Source organism: Rhamphochromis longiceps, linkage group LG14 (assembly GCF_057381845.1).
Source record: "Rhamphochromis longiceps isolate RC_006_pf linkage group LG14, R_longiceps_female_GT1.1, whole genome shotgun sequence".
Taxonomy (NCBI): Eukaryota; Metazoa; Chordata; class Actinopteri; order Cichliformes; family Cichlidae; genus Rhamphochromis; species Rhamphochromis longiceps.
This window is the reverse complement of record NC_140570.1, coordinates 2,402,871-2,423,024: the sequence shown is the minus strand read 5'-3', so window position 1 is coordinate 2,423,024 and position 20,154 is coordinate 2,402,871. Positions and strand designations below refer to the sequence as shown.

At 41.8% G+C, this 20,154-nt stretch overlaps 1 protein-coding gene across 2 annotated transcripts; it reads right to left on the bottom strand.

Moving 5' to 3' along the window:
* Positions 1–993: 993 nt before the first annotated feature.
* On the bottom strand, positions 994–13,629 carry LOC146653400 (ATP-binding cassette sub-family G member 4-like). Of its 2 annotated transcripts, XM_085379852.1 has the most exons (15): positions 13,374–13,629; positions 9,337–9,454; positions 9,074–9,206; positions 8,886–8,936; positions 8,504–8,649; positions 7,343–7,466; positions 6,974–7,088; positions 6,732–6,853; positions 6,659–6,670; positions 4,138–4,236; positions 3,854–4,022; positions 3,659–3,759; positions 2,947–3,105; positions 2,752–2,870; positions 994–1,391 (listed from the first exon to the last, which is right to left on the bottom strand). In XM_085379852.1, the coding sequence occupies exons 1-15, from the start codon at positions 13,627–13,629 to the stop codon at positions 1,166–1,168; spliced, it is 1,950 nt and encodes a 649-aa protein (XP_085235978.1). In that variant the 3' UTR covers positions 994–1,165. The 2 variants fall into 2 exon arrangements, with proteins under 2 accessions (XP_085235978.1, XP_085235977.1); XM_085379851.1 differs by lacking the exon at positions 6,659–6,670.
* Positions 13,630–20,154: the final 6,525 nt, after the last annotated feature.

The following is a 20,154-nucleotide window of genomic DNA, read 5'->3' as shown; positions in this document are numbered from 1 at the left end:
AACATGGAATGGATTAATAAACATACAAGTGGTCATAACAAAAACAGAACACAATGTAAAAAATATGAAGACACGTGCAGATTCATTAGCAGTCTTTGGTCGCTCGGTATGCTGTAATGTGCAGTCTCAACATCTGCTTTTTAAAAAAAACGTGTAATTAAAATGAAATGTGAGATAGCACCCAGATCAGTGGCATTGGTGGACGTAGAGCGGACACAAAAACAGTAATGACAGTACAGTAACTCACCTATGTAGCTTAAATACAATAATGAATTTCGTAAGGGGTGAGTATCCTGGACCAGAGATATAGTCTGCCAGAGCAACAGCACAGTGTGGGCTAAAGCAAGATGTCAGTTCTGCTCCTGAGTCCCACCTGCTTGGCTCTAACTGAACTGCATATGCATGGAGTACTAAAGATAATAAAACATAGTGGAATATGATTAAGGCTTGTCCTCGTGATCATCACTAACAGATTTATTTAGATTCATGATTATAATGTGGAAGTACAAAAAATATCAAATTTCTTCAGGCGATCATAGCAAAGCTCAATTTACAACTATCAATATGATAAAAACCACAGCTTTGAGAAGTTAATGTTTTTAGGGCTACGGCCCAAATCCGCTCTCTCTTTCAGTGATACAAAGGCCGCGTGATTGTTGCTTTTTCACTCTTTCAGGCACATTATCAAACATCTTTAGTGCAACTTCATTTTTTTTTTTTTGGCTTACAAAAGTAAACACTCTTTTTGCATTTGAATTTCGTAAGGGGTGAGTATCCTGGACCAGAGATATACTCTGCCAGAGCAGCAGCACAGTGTGGACTAAAGCAGGATGTCAGTTCTGCTACTGAGTCCCATCTGCTTGGCTCTAAAAACTTCTGTAAGTTATAAAACGTACAGCACGTGTAGCTGAATGTGGCTCAGTCTCTGTGACATGGCTTTGTGCACACCCATTAGTTCTTGATGAGGTAAAACAGCTGTATAGTGGTTTAAAGGACTGTCACCAGCTGGCAGGAGAACACAACCAGAATTTGTTCTGTCCACTTAGCAGCAACATGTAAAATGAAATGAAACAAACTCCTACATGACGTGACAGGTTCTCTCTGCACAGGAAAGAGTCCAGAGTCTAGGGGGGGTTGTGTGTTTTGGAGATGAGCTGAAGAGAATCTATCGCTCTGACTTGACCTTGTAGCGGAGGACAAGGTAAGTGGCCAGACGTAGGATGATGAAGAAACTTCCCAGGACAATAAAATCTACATAGAGCTTTGCATCCTCCACATCTAGCAGCTGCAGAACCTCTTCAGGCTGTTGGAACTTACACACCGGCCCTGGACACTCCAGCTCTGTGCGGTTCATCCCATAGATAGACAGGAGGACCCCTTCAAAGCCATACCTACGAGAGAGACGAAGTCTTATCTGTAAACAGCCCGGTCACAATAGCTCAAATATTGCTTACTGTTTCTGTAATAAATGCGGATGACTTTGGTAATCAGGCCCAGCCATCGAGGATTTGAATGCATCTTACAAATAGTTAGCATCCTATGAATAACTTTTGGACAAAAAATGCTTGAAAGGATCAGTCAGATACTTTATAATCTAAGTGTCAGTGTCAGCGCAGGTAGACTCTGTGGAGTGGAAAGTAGTGGACCCAAATGCACGAAACGTGGAAACGGAACTGGATTTTAACAAATGGCATGCCTTTTATTGAGGCCGAAAAACAGATAAATGAGAAACTAATCACAAAAACCTAAACCGGGAAAACGAAATACACAAAAACCAGGAATACTAGGAAATACATGAATACCTGAGACATGGACGGTTATCAGTGGATGATAAGCAGACGAACCGATGGGTAAGAAAGCAGAACACACATACACAGAGGGTAACGAGGGAAATACACAACAGAAGAAAGACACAGCTGAACCTAATCAGACACGACGAGACAGAAGAAGCAAAACAGAATAGACTCACACAGGACGCGGAACTATCACAATAAAACAGGAAACCAGAGATGCAGATTGACAGAACATAAAGAACAGAGGCAGAAACATGGGAAACAGAACCAAACCTACACTAGAGACATGACACACTAAACACGGGAGGCACAGGAACAAAACCTAAGAACTAGAAATCACTGAAACATAACCAGAAACTAACTGAAACAAAGCACATTAATAATCAAAAAGCACAAACACAGAGTTACCATGACTGCACAGAACCAGATGTAAATGTGTTAACAGTGTTTTACCATTAGTTATTTGTCCACTAATCTCCACTTATTACAGTAGGCTCAAGCATTTTGTGCTGGAGGGCAGCAGCTGGTGCTTCACTCGATGCTGCAGCAGCAAGCTTTGTGTTGCAGATTGTTTATATTTTTATGAGTGTGGTTTTTTATCCATATGAGATTGACATCCTTGTCTTAAGTTAACATGAATGACTGAAAGTGACCAAATTAAGCAAAACACTTAAGATACCAACTCTTCCAGGTTTTGGCAGCTGCTAAAGAAATAAAACATTCACAAATCATATATTAATCAGCCAAACTCAAATACTGTTAACTTCATAATCTTTGGGGCAAGAAAACATAGTTTTATAATTTTATGATTAAAGCTGAAAGTCTGCTCTTCAATCTTTTCTTAAATGCTTGATGTAAAATGTGCTGTGATGGTGTACAGACAGAAAAGCAATGTGTCATTCCTCAAAACCCTGTGGACCCGACTGAACCTGCAGCTGTTCCTCCCAGCGACACTCACCTGACATAGGAAACATAGGAGCTCCACTGCAGATACTTGGGGATTGTGTCAAAGTTGACAAAGAATCCAGAGAACAGCAGCACAGGGACAGCTGTAACAGGCCCTACAAATGTGGCTACCTGGGAGGTGTAGAGGATATACATCGTGTTACATCAGCCAAGAAAATGTGTATTAAACAATGCAAACATGCACTACCTGTAGTGAGGTGGAGGCAGCGCCAACCAACAGCCCAAGAGACTGGGCTACCAGGGCAGTGCAGGTGGACAGGGCTATGAAGAGCAGGTAGCGACTTGCCTCAGGAGGCTGCTCTGTCATCCAGTACACTATGCTGCAGTACATGATGGGGCAGATCACCTAAAATAACACGTTCATTAACTGATGTTTAGTAGAGGAACAGCGAGGACACCCTGTCACAGATGTTAAAGTGTGCTGCAGCTACACTCGCATCCAAACACAGAGCCCTCAGCTCCCGTGCCAGCCAATCACAATGACTGGAGTACTGCACAATGGTTTATTTAATAGATATAAATGTTGATGGATTTAATACAAATTAAGGTTGTACTCAATGACAATGATGGTCAGCAGGATCAAAAGTAGCTTTCCAAATCACTGTGACATTTACCTCGTTTCCATTTCAATCCATGATAACGCCCACGCATTACATCTGAGAACGTTTGAATCTAACGCTCTACAGTGTAACCAATAACAGACACTTGGGTGACTTCTTTGACATGATGAGACCCAACAACAATGTTAGCAAACTAATCTGCTCCTACAACCTGCAAACACCATCTGCTAACACTAGAGTACAGTGTTGTGAAGCTAAGTGGATATATTTTGTTGTTTGTCAGCACTCAGGCCCTCAGTGAGTAAACCCACCAATCCAATCACAGCACTGCCAGCTCACCTGGAAGGGAATATCAGCCATGGTCTTGGCCAGGTAGTAGGCTTTCAGGCTGTACCAGTAGTTCAGATGCTCCCTCAGGAATACAGACATCTCCAGAGGAACTGCCAAAAGCCCAAAATGTTTACACACATTTATGAGATTTATCATAATAGTATCAACAGGGGAGGAAGTCCATAACCTCTCGATCATACTCACAGGTCAACACAGTAGGCATGAGTGCTCCAAACATGAGGAAGAGCATAGAGAAGAAGAGAAATCCAGTGTTGTTAAACACCCTGCTGGCATCATTGCCAATGTTGAGATAGAGCAAACCTATTAACACACCTATGCAGATGTGGGATATCACTCTGAGGTGGGTCAAAACCTGAGAATGGACGACAGCAGAGAAAGAAAACATCCATGATCAGGCTCGTTTCAGGTAAGAGCACATCTGATCTGTTCGTGACAGCTGTGATTATTGAAGCGATCCTTCCACCCACCTGGTCTCGACATACAGTTATGAAGGTTCTCTTGAAGAGGATGCAGAACTGTGTTAGCGTACTTGTGGCAAAGGTGTGGCTTTCTATGTGCCTGGCATCCTGGAAAAATGGAAGAAATGATCATCGTCAACTCAACACAAAGCATCCTGCAGTCAGAGCTGAATCAACTGGGTAAAAATAGAGCAACAGACCATTTTTATGGGTTTCTGGTATTGCCAGAACATATTGGTTCTACTTCCTGCTGTCAGTTTGTCTTTATTGACACAGCTAGCATAGTGGCCTGGTGATTAGCACCGTCGTCTCACAACAAGAAGGTCCCGAGTCTGAATCCACTGTCTGGCCTTCCTGTGGGCAGTTTGCATGTTCTCCTTGTGTCTCTGTGGATTCTCTCCAGGTACAGTTGCTGGAATTAGGTTAAACTGGTGATTCTAGGTTGTCCACAGGCGTAAATGTTTGTCAGTCTCGCTGAGTGTACCCTGCTTCCTGCCCTATGGCAGACAGGCCATAGGACCATATCAGCTGAACTCTGTGTTCTTCTGTTGGGACTTTTGAGGTCTCTGCAGGCTTTGGTAGTTCTTGGTTTTTATAGTTAGCTAAGCTCTACCCATTTCCTGCCAGCCCTTATTTTTCTAGTATGACAGGTCCCAGTTTGGGTAATGGTTTCCTGCTTTGGTTCTGAGTTTAGGAAGCAACACAATCATCCAGAGAAACAGAAATGGACACAGCTAAGCTAAACTGTTAATGTGAAAGGACTGTAAATCAATCTAAGACTAAATGGCGAATGCCTTGATGCAGTGGGGCAGGGCCACATTCTTGTGGTTGGCAGGGCACAGCAATGGTTCAGAGGAGTTTGATTTAATTTTAAATGTAATTTTAAAACAGCAGTACAAACACTGAGAGATCTGCTGAGCATTGGTGCTGCATGTTTTCTGGTCATCCTGGAGAAGAAGTACCTGTGTTTATTGCACTGAATCACCCTCGTTTCAGTCATGACCACTAAGCTCCAGGAGTTTCTCGTCTAGGAACAGGTACTGCAGGAGCAAACTGCACCTAATGCACCCCACTCAGATAATGGTCAACATGGTTCTTTAAACTCTGTTGTAGTGATGTGTCGGTCACGAACGAAATGGCTCTTAGAGCCGGCTCCTTATCGCGAGCTGTGGGTTGTTTTCTTTCTCTCTCTCTCTCCTTTCCCGTTTCACTCCACAGCGAGCCTTGTGCTTTACGCTGAGCAGAGGGGGGAGGGGCGTTAGTTACACTCAGTAGCACAGGAACAGAGCGGGAGGGAGAGAGAGAGAGAGCAGGGACAACAACATAAGAAAGGTATAGTAATCATCCACAACTATTTTCAGTAGCAGATGATAAAGGATTCAGAAAGTTTATTCATGCAGGTCCATATGACAGAGAATATGCATGTTCTTTTTGTTTTCATATTATAATTTATATTTAATTGTGTTGTGGTTTGCAGTGTTTTGTGTTGTTTCACTTTAAATTTGTTTAAAAAGAAAAAGCTGAACATTTAAATAGTTAAAAGTTGAAATGTGAATAGTTGATTTTTGTATTATATGATTTATTTATTACATTTTATGTGGAGTGAATAAATAAAAGTATATTTACGGTGGCCCCTACAGACAAAGCACGTACAAACTCCAAAACACGTACAAACACAACAGAAGTGCTCCAGGATGCTAGGGGGCAGTGTTGAGCTTTGTTACCTAGTGGCTACACAAGCCAGGAAGTACCAACGACCGGATTTGGTGTGTGGTAGTAACAGGTAAATGAACATATTTTAAATTATTTGAATATATACGAGTGCCTGTGTATAAATACACAAACAATACACACATGCTTTCAATTGTGTAATTTAAGTGATCTAGTAGCTCTGCTTTGGAAGTTCAGTTCATGCTAGAAATGTGTTTTGGAGTTTGTACGTGTTTTGTCTCTAGGGGCCACCGCATATATTTATATGTAAACATATATAAATAAAACCACTTTTTTTTTAACTTTAGTAATTCCTTTTGTGCATAATTTTATATTATTGTTAATAATAAATTAATTAAAGCAACAAAACAACTTGAAGAGCCAGTTCGGAGCCAAAAGAGTCGGTTCTCTAAAAAGAGCCGGAAATCCCATCACTACTCTGTTGCAAATAATCCTCTCCTTCCAGAACAAGCGTCAGCATGTGGTTCTGCTATGGAGGACTGGGTGGAAGAGATCAGGGACTTGTAGATCGGGCTAATTTTATTTATGATTTGGGCAGCGGGAATCTGTCTTCTAGATTGTTATAGCACCTCCATGCCGCTCCCCACTGGTTGTTGCTGCCTTTCAGCCTTCAGGAGCCCCCCCAAGAGTCTGAAGGCACTCTTGGGGGGGCTGTCCGCTCCAGCAAAATACCCTCACTGATAATACTGTGAGTAATAAAATAAATCAATAAAACAAAACGATTGACAAGAAGAGCGTACAGAGACTCTATAGTGGTCGTCTTGGTAGGGCAATATGTCCTAGCAAGTTTCTTCCTTGCTCGATGGCACTGCTGTCACTGTAACTTCTCTGCAGCACACTCTCCCATGTGTGGAATAGCATCTGTTACTTACAACGGGGCAGATTGTTGCACAGACTGATTGATTCTTCTCCTCTAAAGCACACATTCCACCTTGGACTGCTTCAAACAGCACCGGGTTCAGGTCTCCATACTCTCCTGATGCCACTTCAATGACTGAATCACAAGCAAAAGCAGAAAGACGTGAACAGAATGAACTCCCTGGAAATGCTGCTATCATGCAGAAAAGTTGGGGAACATGAACTAGCAATAACAGGTACTGTAAGGTGAACATACTGAAGTCTGCAGGGTTGTGGTAGGTAGGACAGTAGAGGCCGAGCGTCTTCAGATAGGGTATGAGGTAAGGGACGGTGCCTTTGTAGATGCACTGTCCCTGACTGAGGATGTAAAGCTGTGGAGCAAAAACATTCAGGTTTGACAAAAAGCAGCCTCTACAGAAGCTTACAGAACTGCAACTTATTTTTCTTTACATGGCAGTGGTGTATATTAAAAGGTGGCGATAGCTATGAATGATATCACCCACTGGTTCTCAGACACTTGGCTCCAAATACCAACATGGTGGCAGCCAAAACAATACGCTGAGGTTTCAAAATACAGCGTCTATGCTTCTGTCCATTATTTCCTCCTTCATTGGCAGATACACACCTTGTCAAACATCTCAAACAGTTTGGCACTGGGCTGGTGAATAGTGCAGATGATGGTACGCCCGCCCTGTGCCAGAGAACGCATTAGGGACACCACCTGGTAGCATGACACGCTGTCTAAGCCACTTAAAACACAGAGACAAGATCCATGAATACCGGTCTAAAAGAAACGGAAGAGTAGACAAATCACAATGACTTGCAGATTCACTCTGTCACATAAGAGTTTAGCTAAACATGAGAAAGCTTGAGGATGATATCTCTCTATTAAAAAAATCTGTCGTTATTGTATTAGCTTAGTAATTTTGGAAACATGTTTTCTCAGTTGTCTGCAGATTTTAAAGGAAACGGACACACTAATGATACACTACCATACAGGATGTACACCGTTTAAGCTCCGTCCTACAACCAGAAAACGTGGCTTTATGTAAAAACTGGAAAACTGCAAAAAATAACATAATTAATACATAAAGTAAAATAACTGTATGATTTTAATTGTTAATCTGTTAAATTTAGATAAGTCTATAAACCTTAAAGCTCCCACATAAATGTTACTATAATGGCTAGCCATAGCGGCTAGCTGCTACCATGTTGGTTCATGTTGCTATCAGTTAACTGCTAATAGTTTGACAACTAAAGCTAATGCTCTTGTTGCTGTTTACAACATCAGTGTTTTTCTTACATTTCTGTAATTGTTATTGAAGCTGCTGAAATGCACCGAATGGTTCTCTGGATAAAAGTTTATATGAGAAAAATCTAAGAATCCGAAACACAAACATGTGTAATGTTAGTTGAGAGGCTGGAAGACTGGATACCAAAATTGTACTAAGAGCTGGAATGCTAACAGCAACCTTTTGAAGTGCTGAATCTAGTAAGCTATTGTGTAAAACTGTCGGAAGCTCAGGTCTGCACACAAAGATGAAGGAAAGTACTGACATTTCATCTGTATTTGAAAATGTCTCGAGCAGCAGCTGCATTTGATATAAAGAAACATGACGAGAGAGAGAGGTGCGATTTAAAACCAGGTATTCCAGTTCTGACACTCACTGAGTCTTTGAACCAGCAGTCAACTATCAGCATGTGATTTTATGGAAGCACATCTCACATAATAAAAAGATATAATTTAGGTATACAATCGGCAACACATCATCTCCTCCCCGTTCACCTGGTGGGCTCATCAAAGAACATGACTGGAGGATTGTTAACCAGTTCGAGGGCGATGGCCAGACGTTTACACTGACCACCTGACAGTGAGCTGGTACGAGTGTGGGCGCAGTCAAGGAGCCCTAAAGCAGTCAGAATCTCGTTCACCTGAACAGAGAAGAGAGAAAGGCACAGTGCCGGATTTCACTGATTATCAAAGCACCAATAAAAAATGTCTTCTTTATATTTATATCTAAACAGGGAGAAAAAACATGAAAATGCTCGGCAGGAATAAGAATGTGGTGCTACATAACAAAATAGATGGTGAGTAATAAAATACTGCTTGTGGACATTATGAGTAAACTGGCTGGTTCAGTTTACAGCGCATGGTAAACTGCTCTCACCAGTTCCTTCTTCACATCCATAGTTTCATCCAGCTTTAAGTTGGCTGAAACCTGAGCAAAGAGAAAGTAGATCGCATTAACGTAATCACAAGCTAAAAAAAGCTACGAAACAAAACACAAAGCCAGGTTCAGATGCTACACAAAAGCAACGCTTCAAAATGTGCTCCGAGGCTGAGTTTACGGCTCACCATCATGGCCTCCCTGGCAGTGAGGTGTGGCAGCAGCATGTCTTCCTGCATGATGTAGCAGGACATTTTCCTGAAGGTCCTCAGGTCCCTGGGTTTCCCATTTACCAGGATCTGACCCTTCATCCCTGTTTCCCTGAGCAGCACGAAGGACAGATACCAAACATTTCACTGCCCAGACAAACTTTATTAATTAACTACACCTTATGTTTGTACCACACAGGCCTCATTTATGTCATCATAACTGTATCAGAAAGTCGGCTCACCTGTACCCTGCTAGAATGTTCATCAGGGTGGACTTCCCTGCCCCTGATGGTCCCATGATCCCTATAAGCTCTCTGCTGCAGAACCTTCCTGACAGGCACTTTAATAAGGCTTTGAAACCTGCAAATAAGTGACAGGGTAGTCATGGGAATGAGCAGTGATATTATATTACTCCACAAGAACAAACTTTATGTAAGCATAATGCAAATACTCATGTTAAATAGGAGCTACTAGTTCCAAAAAAAGCCACTTGGAATAAAAGACTTCACCACTGCCCCATCACCGAACAGAGCAGGAGTCCGTGAACACATATGACACAGATGAAAGTCAGTCTTGGGGCAGAGGAGGGTTGTAAAGTGGTTTGTAGATGCACAGCAACTGTGGCTAAATAACATAAATATTGAGTCCTCAATTAAACATGCATAGAAGGGTTTCCACTGAGATATGAGCTGGTGGGGCCAGGTGTTCCCCACTGTGTTACAAGCCGGGGCATGAGAGGATCCCTACTTTCCCTAAACACCAGGGGCAAGCAGGGACAAGAAATGAAACTGTTCAGTTAGCTAACATATCCTATTTTTCTGCTGCTCTGTTCATCATTTAACACGTATAGGAACTGCTTAAAACTTTAAAAGAAATGTAAGCACAGGGGGAAATGTTTTGAGCTAATACAACAAGGTAAGAATTTGAGGTTCAATATTCCACCTTCCACTGATTATAACATAATTATAAAATAATGTCTTCAGAGCTACAGTCGCACATTATTCTCTACTAGAAGTGGCTCATATGGAATAATATTAATACATGTCTGACAGTAAAACTGACCAGTAAATTCAGCTGGCAGATGCATCAACACTTACAGTACAAATATGGTTGGTTAAAGTGGATGAATGTCCTCTGCACTTTGGGATGGTGATGACTGATGATCCCCAGTAAACTTCCCACACTCCCAACTCTGGATTCACCGGGGTCACATTTTCTGAGAGGTTGATAAATGCTTTTCCCACTACACAATCTGACAGCCTCAAACACATTGTAAGTAACAGTTGCCTCAAGGCGCTTAATTTTAGGTCCAAGTTATAATGAATCTGAGATTGTTGTACAAATGAGCAGTAAAAACTGGCCCTTGCTTTTGACAGTAAGCTGTTATATTACAGTAGACTGTGCAGAATCACGTGTCAATGTCAAGTTTACCAGCATCAACATGGAGCACCAACTATGCTGTGGGTGAGGGTGGTTGTTTATGGTTCCTTATACAAGTCTCTCATAATTTAAAACAATTCTTCGATGTCTTCTAGTTTATGGCTGAAGTGATTATTGAGTGTTTTTGCTTTCATATGTGTTTCTCTCTGCTTTCTGAGTCTCTATACTAGTTTTTGAGCCATTTTCACTCACTATGTGTTAACAGACCTCTCTGCATTGAATCATATCTGTTATTAACCTCTGTCTCTCTTCCACAGCATGTCTTTATCCTGTCTTCCTTCTCTCTCCCCAACCAATCACAGCAGATGGCCCCGCCCCTCCCTGAGCCTGGTTCTGCCGGAGGTTTCTTCCTGTTAAAAGGGAGTTTTTCCTTCCCACTGTCGCCAAAGTGCTGCTCATAGGGGGTCATATGATTGTTGCTCTGCATGTATTGTTATAGGGTCTACCTTACAAGTCTTAAGGTGACAGTTGTTGTGATTTGGCGCTGTATAAATAAAATTGAATTGAATTGAATTTCATAATACCTTGGTTTCTTTCTAATTTTATTAATTTATTCTAGTATCCGCGGCACCATTTTTAGTGCGTGTTCCCTTAGTAAAGCTGTGACGTTGTCTTGTTATTCAGACAGATTTCTGGTTATGAGTTTGCGATCCCTGACTTTTCAGCAATCCACAGGACACTGAGCAGCACATCCCCAGTGTTATTGTTATCTGTGTCATCTTAAAATTCCTTATCTCTGTGTTCTGTAAAGCTTGTCATAAGTCTAAAGAGTGCATTTTCTTTATATTGCCCAGAAGTAAAGTTAATTAAACAACTCATGTGTTTTGTGTCTGTTTGAGTTCAAAGTTAAAAAATCATCAATCTTAAAAGGAACTCTCTGATTTACTGATTAGAAAATGAATTGTTTTGTTTTGGATGAAAATGTCTCTCTCTCTCTGGGTGGGGGTGAGTAAGGTGTACTGGGAGGCCAGGCATCCAGCAAAGACAAAGGTCGCAAAGGAAATGGCCTGCTGTCAGTTATATGTGAGGCTGGACACCAAAGAAGGAGAGAAGGACTTGTATTCATTGGCTGGAAAAGATGTGCAGCTTGTTTGGATGTTTAAGGATACAAATGGAAATGTAATAACACGTGAAGAGAGGCTGCTTAGAAATACAAGGAGGGCTTCAAGGAGCTGATGGTAAATGGCCTGTATTTGTATAGCACTTAGCTGATGAATGTAGAACATAAGACAGGAAGAAAGATGTGCATTAAGACACGACCTGCCTGGACAAATGACCAACAAACTTTTGTACGAGTGTTAAAGACTGGTGGTGCAAATATTCTTGAGTGAGGTTGGTTCAGGAATCTTGCATTCAATCATAAATTCAGTATCAGATCTAAAAGTTAAGGCAGTGCATGCAAGAAAATCAAATACACATAACTTTTTATTTGTACTGACTAAAGTACATGCAGTAATAGCCATAGCATCTGTGTGTTAGTCTCTGTGAGCGATGTATGGTATGGATTGATCGGGGGTGTGAACAGGGTGGATCGTGGGGAGGGCAGCGTGTCAGAAACAATCAGCCTCGCCTCCTCTGTGTGACGGGGAAATAAGAAAAATCAGTAGCGATCAGGGTTACAACAGCTGGAAGCACACACTGCTGTCAGTGAATGTGTCAACGTTTCATCTTCTGGTGATTCAGTCGCAAAGAAACACACGAGAGAAATATTAGTGAAAAATGATTTTTTTTGTCAGCTGCATAAAGCAGATAAACGTCCTGCCCAAATAAAGAGTCATAATTTACCCACGATGTGTGTTATTGTAGGCTATACCGCTGGCAACAAAATATTAACAGTTTAAATGAGTCTGCAAAACTACAGGAAATCATTGTCATTTATAACATGTGGAGGGTAGACCTCGTGCTGTGTTTGAGCCAGTGTCATCAAAAACGTGAGGAGACATACCCGTGACTGCACTGCACCTCATGCATCTTAAAGCTGACAGGCAAGGAGAATGATTTGTGTACCTGAGTATCACTACAATGCACAAAACTACTGAGCAGCCCATTATGACACAACCAAATCCAGTTATGTGTTTTCTATATATTAAATATAGATGCCTCTGCAGCATGACTGACAAGCTTACACAATACATTCAGAAACCTTCCCACCTAAACTGAAAGACTGAGTGCAGATTTAAACCACTTATTAATTATTTCTGTCAGCGTTGCAAAACTGTTATTTCCACATCTCCAGTATCAAATGTGAAACGTGCACCCTGCCGTTTACTGTGCAGCATGAATGCGCTGCACAGCAAACAGAGAAGACACAGGCCAGAGATTTCCTAACACTTTATGTCAGAGGCGCCTTTTAAGCCTGAAGGCAGCAAATATTTAACACACAGCGCGGTGACAAAAGCTGAATGACTGAATGGAGAAACAGAGAATGATTCCACATGAGCCGAGCATTCACCGACTGAAGCAAACACAGACTTTACTTGGGTGAACACCCACCGATACTGATGTTGGTCCAAGTTTATTTTTGTTTTTGACATCCATTAAATAACTCTTATTATTTAATTTTATTATTATTAGTTTGAAGAAGTACTACCGTGTCCATCTACTGTGATGTCTCCCGCTTAGAAACAATGAATGATCTAGCTGTTCTCGACTTTTTAAGCATTCTGCTAGCTCGCTGTCTCTGGGAACACTTTTAGATACATGCGGTTTATTTTGGGGTTCATCCATCCACACATCTACTGTCTCGTGTCTTGATTTTGCCTTTTCACAGTATCTTTACTCAGTTAGAAACTGGTTAAAGTGGAAAACTGTATATAAAGGATGGTCAGAAGTCTGTTACCTCTCCTCCTCCAGCACGGTCCCTCCCGAATGGTGTAGGAGATGTTGATGAACTCCAGGTCAACAGCTGAGCGTCGGGGTAGGTGGGTGAATCGCTGTGCCTCAGTGATCTGGTTCTCAACCTTCTTCAGGTGGGTCAGCATGGATACCTCCTGTTGTGGCTGAGGCTGAGCAGCAGGCTGGCTGTCACCATTACATATGACCACCTCCTCCATAGGGAGGCTAACAGAGTCAAGTTCCAGTGCCTTATTATCCATATTAGATCACAGACTGTGGGTGGAGGAGTGTGGGGAGGAAAGAGACGAGACAAAAAGGAGAAGGGAGGTCATTCACGGTTCAACAGTCTAATTTTACAGGTGAGGTTTTGTGCTTGAGTTAAGTTATCTATCAACGCTGAAACAACAGAACAGCAGAGAAGCTGAGCCAGCGAGCAGCTCTGCTCAGAACAGAGACGATGTTTTTGCCCTTTTCACTGCTGGCTTGCACACTGTTTCAGTTTCCCATCCACACTGCTGTGAATTATGAGGCCAGCAACCAGCTAAAAATAGGCTGACCAATTCATGAAACGTTATTGGTGCTTAGGCAACAAGGCCTACCTGGATAGGGTCAGGTAAAAAAATAAATCAGCGATGTTATACCACAGAAATGTACCTGGTTAGGTTTACATCAGGACTTGTGTCATAATCCATAGTAAACCTGTATGTTAAAGGAGCATGTTGGGAGTGACAGCCACTAACGCCACTGCACCAGCACAAGTCACAACATGGCACAAACACAGCACTGGAAGCATTCTTCTGATGGTGTCATTCCAAACATCTGAGGTTGTATAATGTTCATTATTTATAAAGATTTGCTTTATGTGAATGGGTTACATTTAATTAGGCATAGAGATATAATTATGACTGAGCCTGGAATATCATCTACAAGAGAGTTAAAAAAAATTGAATATGCATCAGAGAGCAGGGCCAGGGAGTCTTCCTCTTCCTCCTCACATGTATTCATCATCAAAAAATGGGGAAAAACAGAAGTCAGAACATAAAGAAGAAAGCAGAAAGAAAGCAAAGTGTAAATAAAAATATTCATCAGTTTATTGTTAATCCTGATGTGTTCAATTCTGGATTTGCATTTAGTTCTTACTTTCATGGCCTTACGAGGTGACGCCCTAACCTATATTATCAATCTACTCCCGCCCTCGGTCTGCAGATACGGTTCTTTTGATCCCAAACATGCAATTCAATTCAATTCATTTTAATTCAATTCAATTCAATTCAATTCAATTCAATTCAATTCAATGTTATTTATATAGCGCCAAATCACAACATAAGTCGCCTCAAGGCGCTTCATAGATACAGAGAAAAAAACCCAACAATCATATGACCCCCTATGAGCAAGCACTTTGGCGACAGTGGGAAGGAAAAACTCCCTTTTAACAGGAAGAAACCTCCAGCAGAACCAGGCTCAGGGAGGGGCGGGGCCATCTGCTGTGATTGGTTGGGGTGAGAGAAGGAAGACAGGATAAAGACATGCTGTGGAAGAGAGACAGAGGTTAATAACAGATATGATTCAATGCAGAGAGGTCTGTTAATACATAGTGAGTGAGAAAGGTGACTGGAAAGGAAAAACTCAATGCATCATGGGAATCCCCGGCAGCCTACGTCTATCGCAGCATAACTAAGGGAGGATGCAGGGTCACCTGGTCCAGCCCTAACTATATGCTTTAGCAAAAAGGAAAGTTTGAAGCCTAATCTTGAAAGTAGAGATAGTGTCTGTCTCCTGAATCCAAACTGGAAGCTGGTTCCACAGAAGAGGGGCCTGAAAACTGAAGGCTCTGCCTCCCATTCTACTTTTAAATACTCTAATCAAATCAAATCAAATCAAATCACTTTTTATTGTCACATCACATGTGCAGGCACACTGGCACAGCACATGCGAGTGAAATTCTTGTGTGCGAGCCCCACAAGCAACAGAGATGTGCAAACACAACAACACAAACGAGCAAAATACAAGAATGGCCAACCTGAAACTAATAAATATATGTACAATATATAATAGTGTATGCATTTCTGGATGTGTATACTAAATATTTTCCTACGTGTGTGTGTGTGTGTGTGTGTGTGTGTGTGTGTGTGTGTGTGTGTGTGTGTGTGTATACACATTTTTACAAATTAAATAGTAAAAATAATAATAATAATAATAATAATAACAATAATAAAATAATAATAATAATAATAAAATATATAAAATATACAGAGTTGAATATGTGCAAAACAAGTGGCATCTATATACAGTGTGGAGTGCATAATGTTGAAGTTCCAGTAGTGAAGCTGAGGTGTCTATGAAGTGTTCAGCAGTCTGATGGCCTGATGGAAAAAGCTGTCTCTCAGTCTGCTGGTACGGGACCGGATGCTGCAGAACCTCCTTCCTGATGGAAGCAGTCTGAACAGTTTATGGCTGGGGTGACTGGAGTCCTTGATGATCCTCCCCGCTTTCCTCAGGCACCGCTTCCTGTAGATGTCTTGGAGGGAGGGAAGCTCACCTCCAATTATCCGTTCAGAGCACCGCACTACTCGCTGGAGAGCTTTGCAGTTGTAGGCGGTGCTGTTGCCATACCAGGTGGTGATGCATCCAGTGAGGATGCTCTCAATGGCACAGTGATAGAAGGTCCTGAGGATGCGGGGGCTCATGCCGAATCTTTTCAGTCTCCTGAGAAAGAAGAGGCGCTGCTGCGCCTTCTTCACTGTTTTGTTTGTGTGTACTGACCACGTAAGATCCTCAGCCAGATGTACACCAAGGAACCGGAAGCTGCTCACTCTCTCCACAGCAGCGCCGTTGATGGTGATGGGGGTGTGTACTTCTCTGCACCTCCGGAAGTCCACTATCAACTCCTTTGTCTTTGCGACGTTGAGGGTGAGATGGTTGTCTTGACACCAGTGGGTCAGGGCGCTGACCTCCTCCCTGTAAGCCGTCTCATCACCGTTGGTGATAAGACCCACCACTGTAGTGTCGTCCGCAAACTTCACAATGATGTTGGAGCTGTTAGTGGCTGTGCAGTCGTAGGTGTAGAGTGAGTACAGGAGAGGGCTCAGTACACACCCCTGTGGAGCACCAGTGTTCAGTGTGATGGGGGATGAGGTGATGCTGCCCAGTCTGACCACCTGGCGTCTGTCAGACAGGAAGCTAAGGATCCAGCTGCAGAGGGAGCTGCTCAGTCCTAGATCCTGCAGTTTCCTGTCCAGCTTCGAGGGAACGATGGTATTGAATGCTGAGCTGTAATCTACAAACAGCATTCTCACATACGTGTCTCTCTTCTCCAGGTGTGACAGGGCAGTGTGTAGTGTCAGGGCTATGGCATCATCAGTGGACCTGTTGTGGCGGTATGCAAACTGTAGAGGGTCCAGTGAGTCGGGTAGTGCAGAGCAGATGAAGTCCCTGACCAGCTTCTCGAAGCATTTGCTTACGATGGGGGTCAGGGCTACAGGTCGCCAGTCGTTCAATGAGGAGATGGTGGAGGATTTGGGTACAGGGACGATGGTGGCCATTTTGAAGCAGGCTGGGACTACAGACAGAGAGAGGGAAAGGTTGAAGATGTGCGTGAACACTCCAGCCAGCTGAGCCGCGCATGACTTGAGGACGCGGCCGGGAATCCCGTCCGGACCAGTAGCTTTGCGTGCGTTCACCTTCCTGAAGCACTTCCGCACATCCTCCTCAGACACAGTGTGCGCACTGACGTCATCCTCTAGGAACAACAAGTAGGCCTGCAGAGCGAGAGCGAAGTGCTCTAATAGGGTGATATGGTACTACAAGGTCATTGAGATAAGATGCGTCTGAAAAGTAAGAGTGTGTCCAAAAACTTTGCTCCAAAACTCTGAAACAGCTCGCCACCCTCTCTTTTGCACCCTGTAACGTCCCTAAAAGTTAATGTGTGCGTTCCGGCTCTGCTTTGAGTTTTGTTGTTTCACAGGTTCGCGCGTGTGTGTGTTCATTCTTGCACAAGCTTTGATTAAGTAATTTCTTTATTTCTTTATTTGTTGAGATCCCTGTATTAATTAGGGGCTGATTTCTTGCTCTGAAAAGCACTAATAAATAAATGTTACTTGCTAGGTTATATACTGCTAAGTATTTCTTTGTAAATACTTTAATTTTACGTAAAGTACATGGAAATTCAATTTAATTCTAAGGAAATTAAAGCCTTAGTCCTGAGCGGTGTTATAAAATGTTATTAATAATATTATTAATGCTTCAGGTTCAGCAAGAGGATACTGATAGTTTGCAATCAGTATGAATTTTGTATTTGTAGCAGCTAACAATTAGTATGATCTATTAATCTCTCAGGTTTATATTTTATTAATACTTTCAGTCTTTTGATCTATGTAATGTGATGCAATTAATGTTCCATTTTAATGTTGAAGTTAACTAATCTATGAGTTGTGTTTTTTTAAAGTCCATTTCCCCAAACGCGAGAATCACACAGAAATAATAAAAAAAAAATGATGGTTAGTAACAAAGACTGTCTCATCCACTTGGTTTATATCAATCTGTCTTCTCAACATTGACACTCATGCAAATTAGAAATGTCAGGTGATTATTTTAATACTTGCTCTTCCAGGCAGTGATGTTGATCCAGTCTGCAGCACGTATAAAATGCCTGTAATTCCACTTCCTCTCCACTATCAGTTATAACATAAATTACATCCTGGCTGTTCCTCAAAGTTTCATGAGCAGGTTTGTGAGCTTTATATTAATCATATCATTTCCTTTTGATGCATTTCAGCCCATGATGAATTATATCTTTGTGTTAAAGTTAAGATAATCCCGGGATCTGTAACAACAACAAGTTCTGGATCACAACAAGTGTCAACATTTGTTTTAATTTTCATGTCATCTATACAGAGGAAATTTCATGAAACACTGTAGTATCTAAAAACTACGCTGCAGATAAACAGTGACTCCCAAAGTATCCAAAACTAATACGAGGGTTTCTTCCTGCTACAGTAGGTGTCACCATGGCAACTGACTGGTGAAAAAAACAATGGGTGCTTATGAGCTGGCGTTCATCCCCATGGTAACCAAAGGAGGTGATGCTGAAGACGAGAGACCACAAAATCAGCACTTACTGATTTCCTACATAATGAATTTATCGACCAATCAGTTCCAAGAATTATTAGATTAACCGTGTTCCTATTTTTTACCTGTTGGCTACATTCAGTTAAGTTTTATTTATCTGGTGCAGTTGCTTCAGCCTGTATCATGTTTTTAACCTCTCGATATTTTTCTGATATTATAGTTTGTAAAATCAGCTCCTCGGCTGCTGGTAGACCGGGTTAGGTTAATTAGGTTCTGCCAAAAACCCGCCCTTTGATCTGAACACCACATTAGGAATATTGTAACTTATTGGGAAACCCTGGGCTGAGTGACCAGTTGATAAACACCTTTATGTGACCACATGATTCCTGATGTTAATGAAGCCGTATCCAGAAAAAGAAAATATATGTATGCTGAACTTGCTTTGTAGTACATGTACTTGGAGAGCTACGTCATGTCAACAACAGGTTTCCTGTGTAGTTTGAAGTAAGTGCCCAGTTTTGATTAGTTATCTGTGGACAACAAGGAATACCCACACTATCCTAGAAAGGTATTACAGCAAGACTGTAACGTTCATTTTTTCCACTACCAAATTTGTTTTATTGGATTGTTGATCCAATTCCCCTTCATATGGTTTAGTGCAGTGGTTCCCAACCCCGGGGCCACGGACCGGTATCAGTCGTTTGGTACCGGGCCGTGAGAGTTGAGGCTTGGGTGTGAAATCTATGGTTTTCAGGATTTTTATCGGTTTTTAGCTTTAACTTGGTTTCCCTGGGTCTTTTGTCGTGTGTTATGAATAAATCTTCTTCTTTTTTTTACCGGTACTAGTTTGTATTTATCTGCGACACCTTAAAGGCCGGTCTGTGAAAACATTGTCGGACGAAAAAGGTTGGCGATCACTGGGTTAGCGCACTAGAAAAGCTTTCTGACAGAAGGTAAAGATCTCCCGTGTGCAATAACCTTATTCTCAGTTGTCAAAGTTGAGATCACTTGGGTGATAAGTCCCAGCCCGTCTGAAGCACTGACAGTAAAGACAGAATCAAGGGTTGCTTATGCTGCCTTGTTTTAAACGATCTCGCAGCGTTGCAGTTTGACTGTTTGAACACAGATAGAGATCCCTGTGTAATTAACACTGTTTTTCTGTCCTGATCTTAATTCCATGTTACAAATACCAGAAATTAGATGAAGAAGATTGATGCTAATCTTACAACTGTATTCTATGAAGTAGGACACCGAACAATAGCTTGGTGTAAGTTCTGAAATCAGTGAGAAAAAACTGTCCTGGGTTACTCCTAAGACGGTTGGCTGCTTTACTGAATACTGCTTCATATTTCCAACTGATATTGCTTTTATTCAGTTTTGTACGTAATGCATCGCTATTCTAAAACACACCAGGACTCACATTAGCCAGAACGTTTTTGATTTCACCATTCAAAAACCTGAAGTACAACGCTGCCTCTGACTGTCTCCCATTCATTAAGCCAAGTATAAAACAAGACATGGCTTGTATGTTTCTTCAGTAAGATGTAGAAGTATTGCTGTTGTGCTCTGAAGTATTACTTGAGGAGCGCAAAAGCTATTGATTTAATCAGTGACAACTGATAATTCAGTATAACTAAGTTGGAAATGTCCTGAATAGATTTTCTTGTGATTATTAGTTCATTAGTCTAGATTAAATGTAAACATCTGTACATTTCATG

Coding starts and splice junctions, on each gene's coding strand:
- LOC146653400 (XM_085379852.1), bottom strand. CDS start 13,629: ATGGATAATAAGGCACTGGAACTTGACTCTGTTAGCCTCCCTATGGAG. Junction 9,207..9,336: donor AACATTCTAGCAGGGTACAG/GTGAGCCGACTT, acceptor CGTGCTGCTCAG/GGAAACAGGGATGAAGGGTC. Junction 7,089..7,342: donor TGTTTGAGATGTTTGACAAG/GTGTGTATCTGC, acceptor TTTGCTCCACAG/CTTTACATCCTCAGTCAGGG.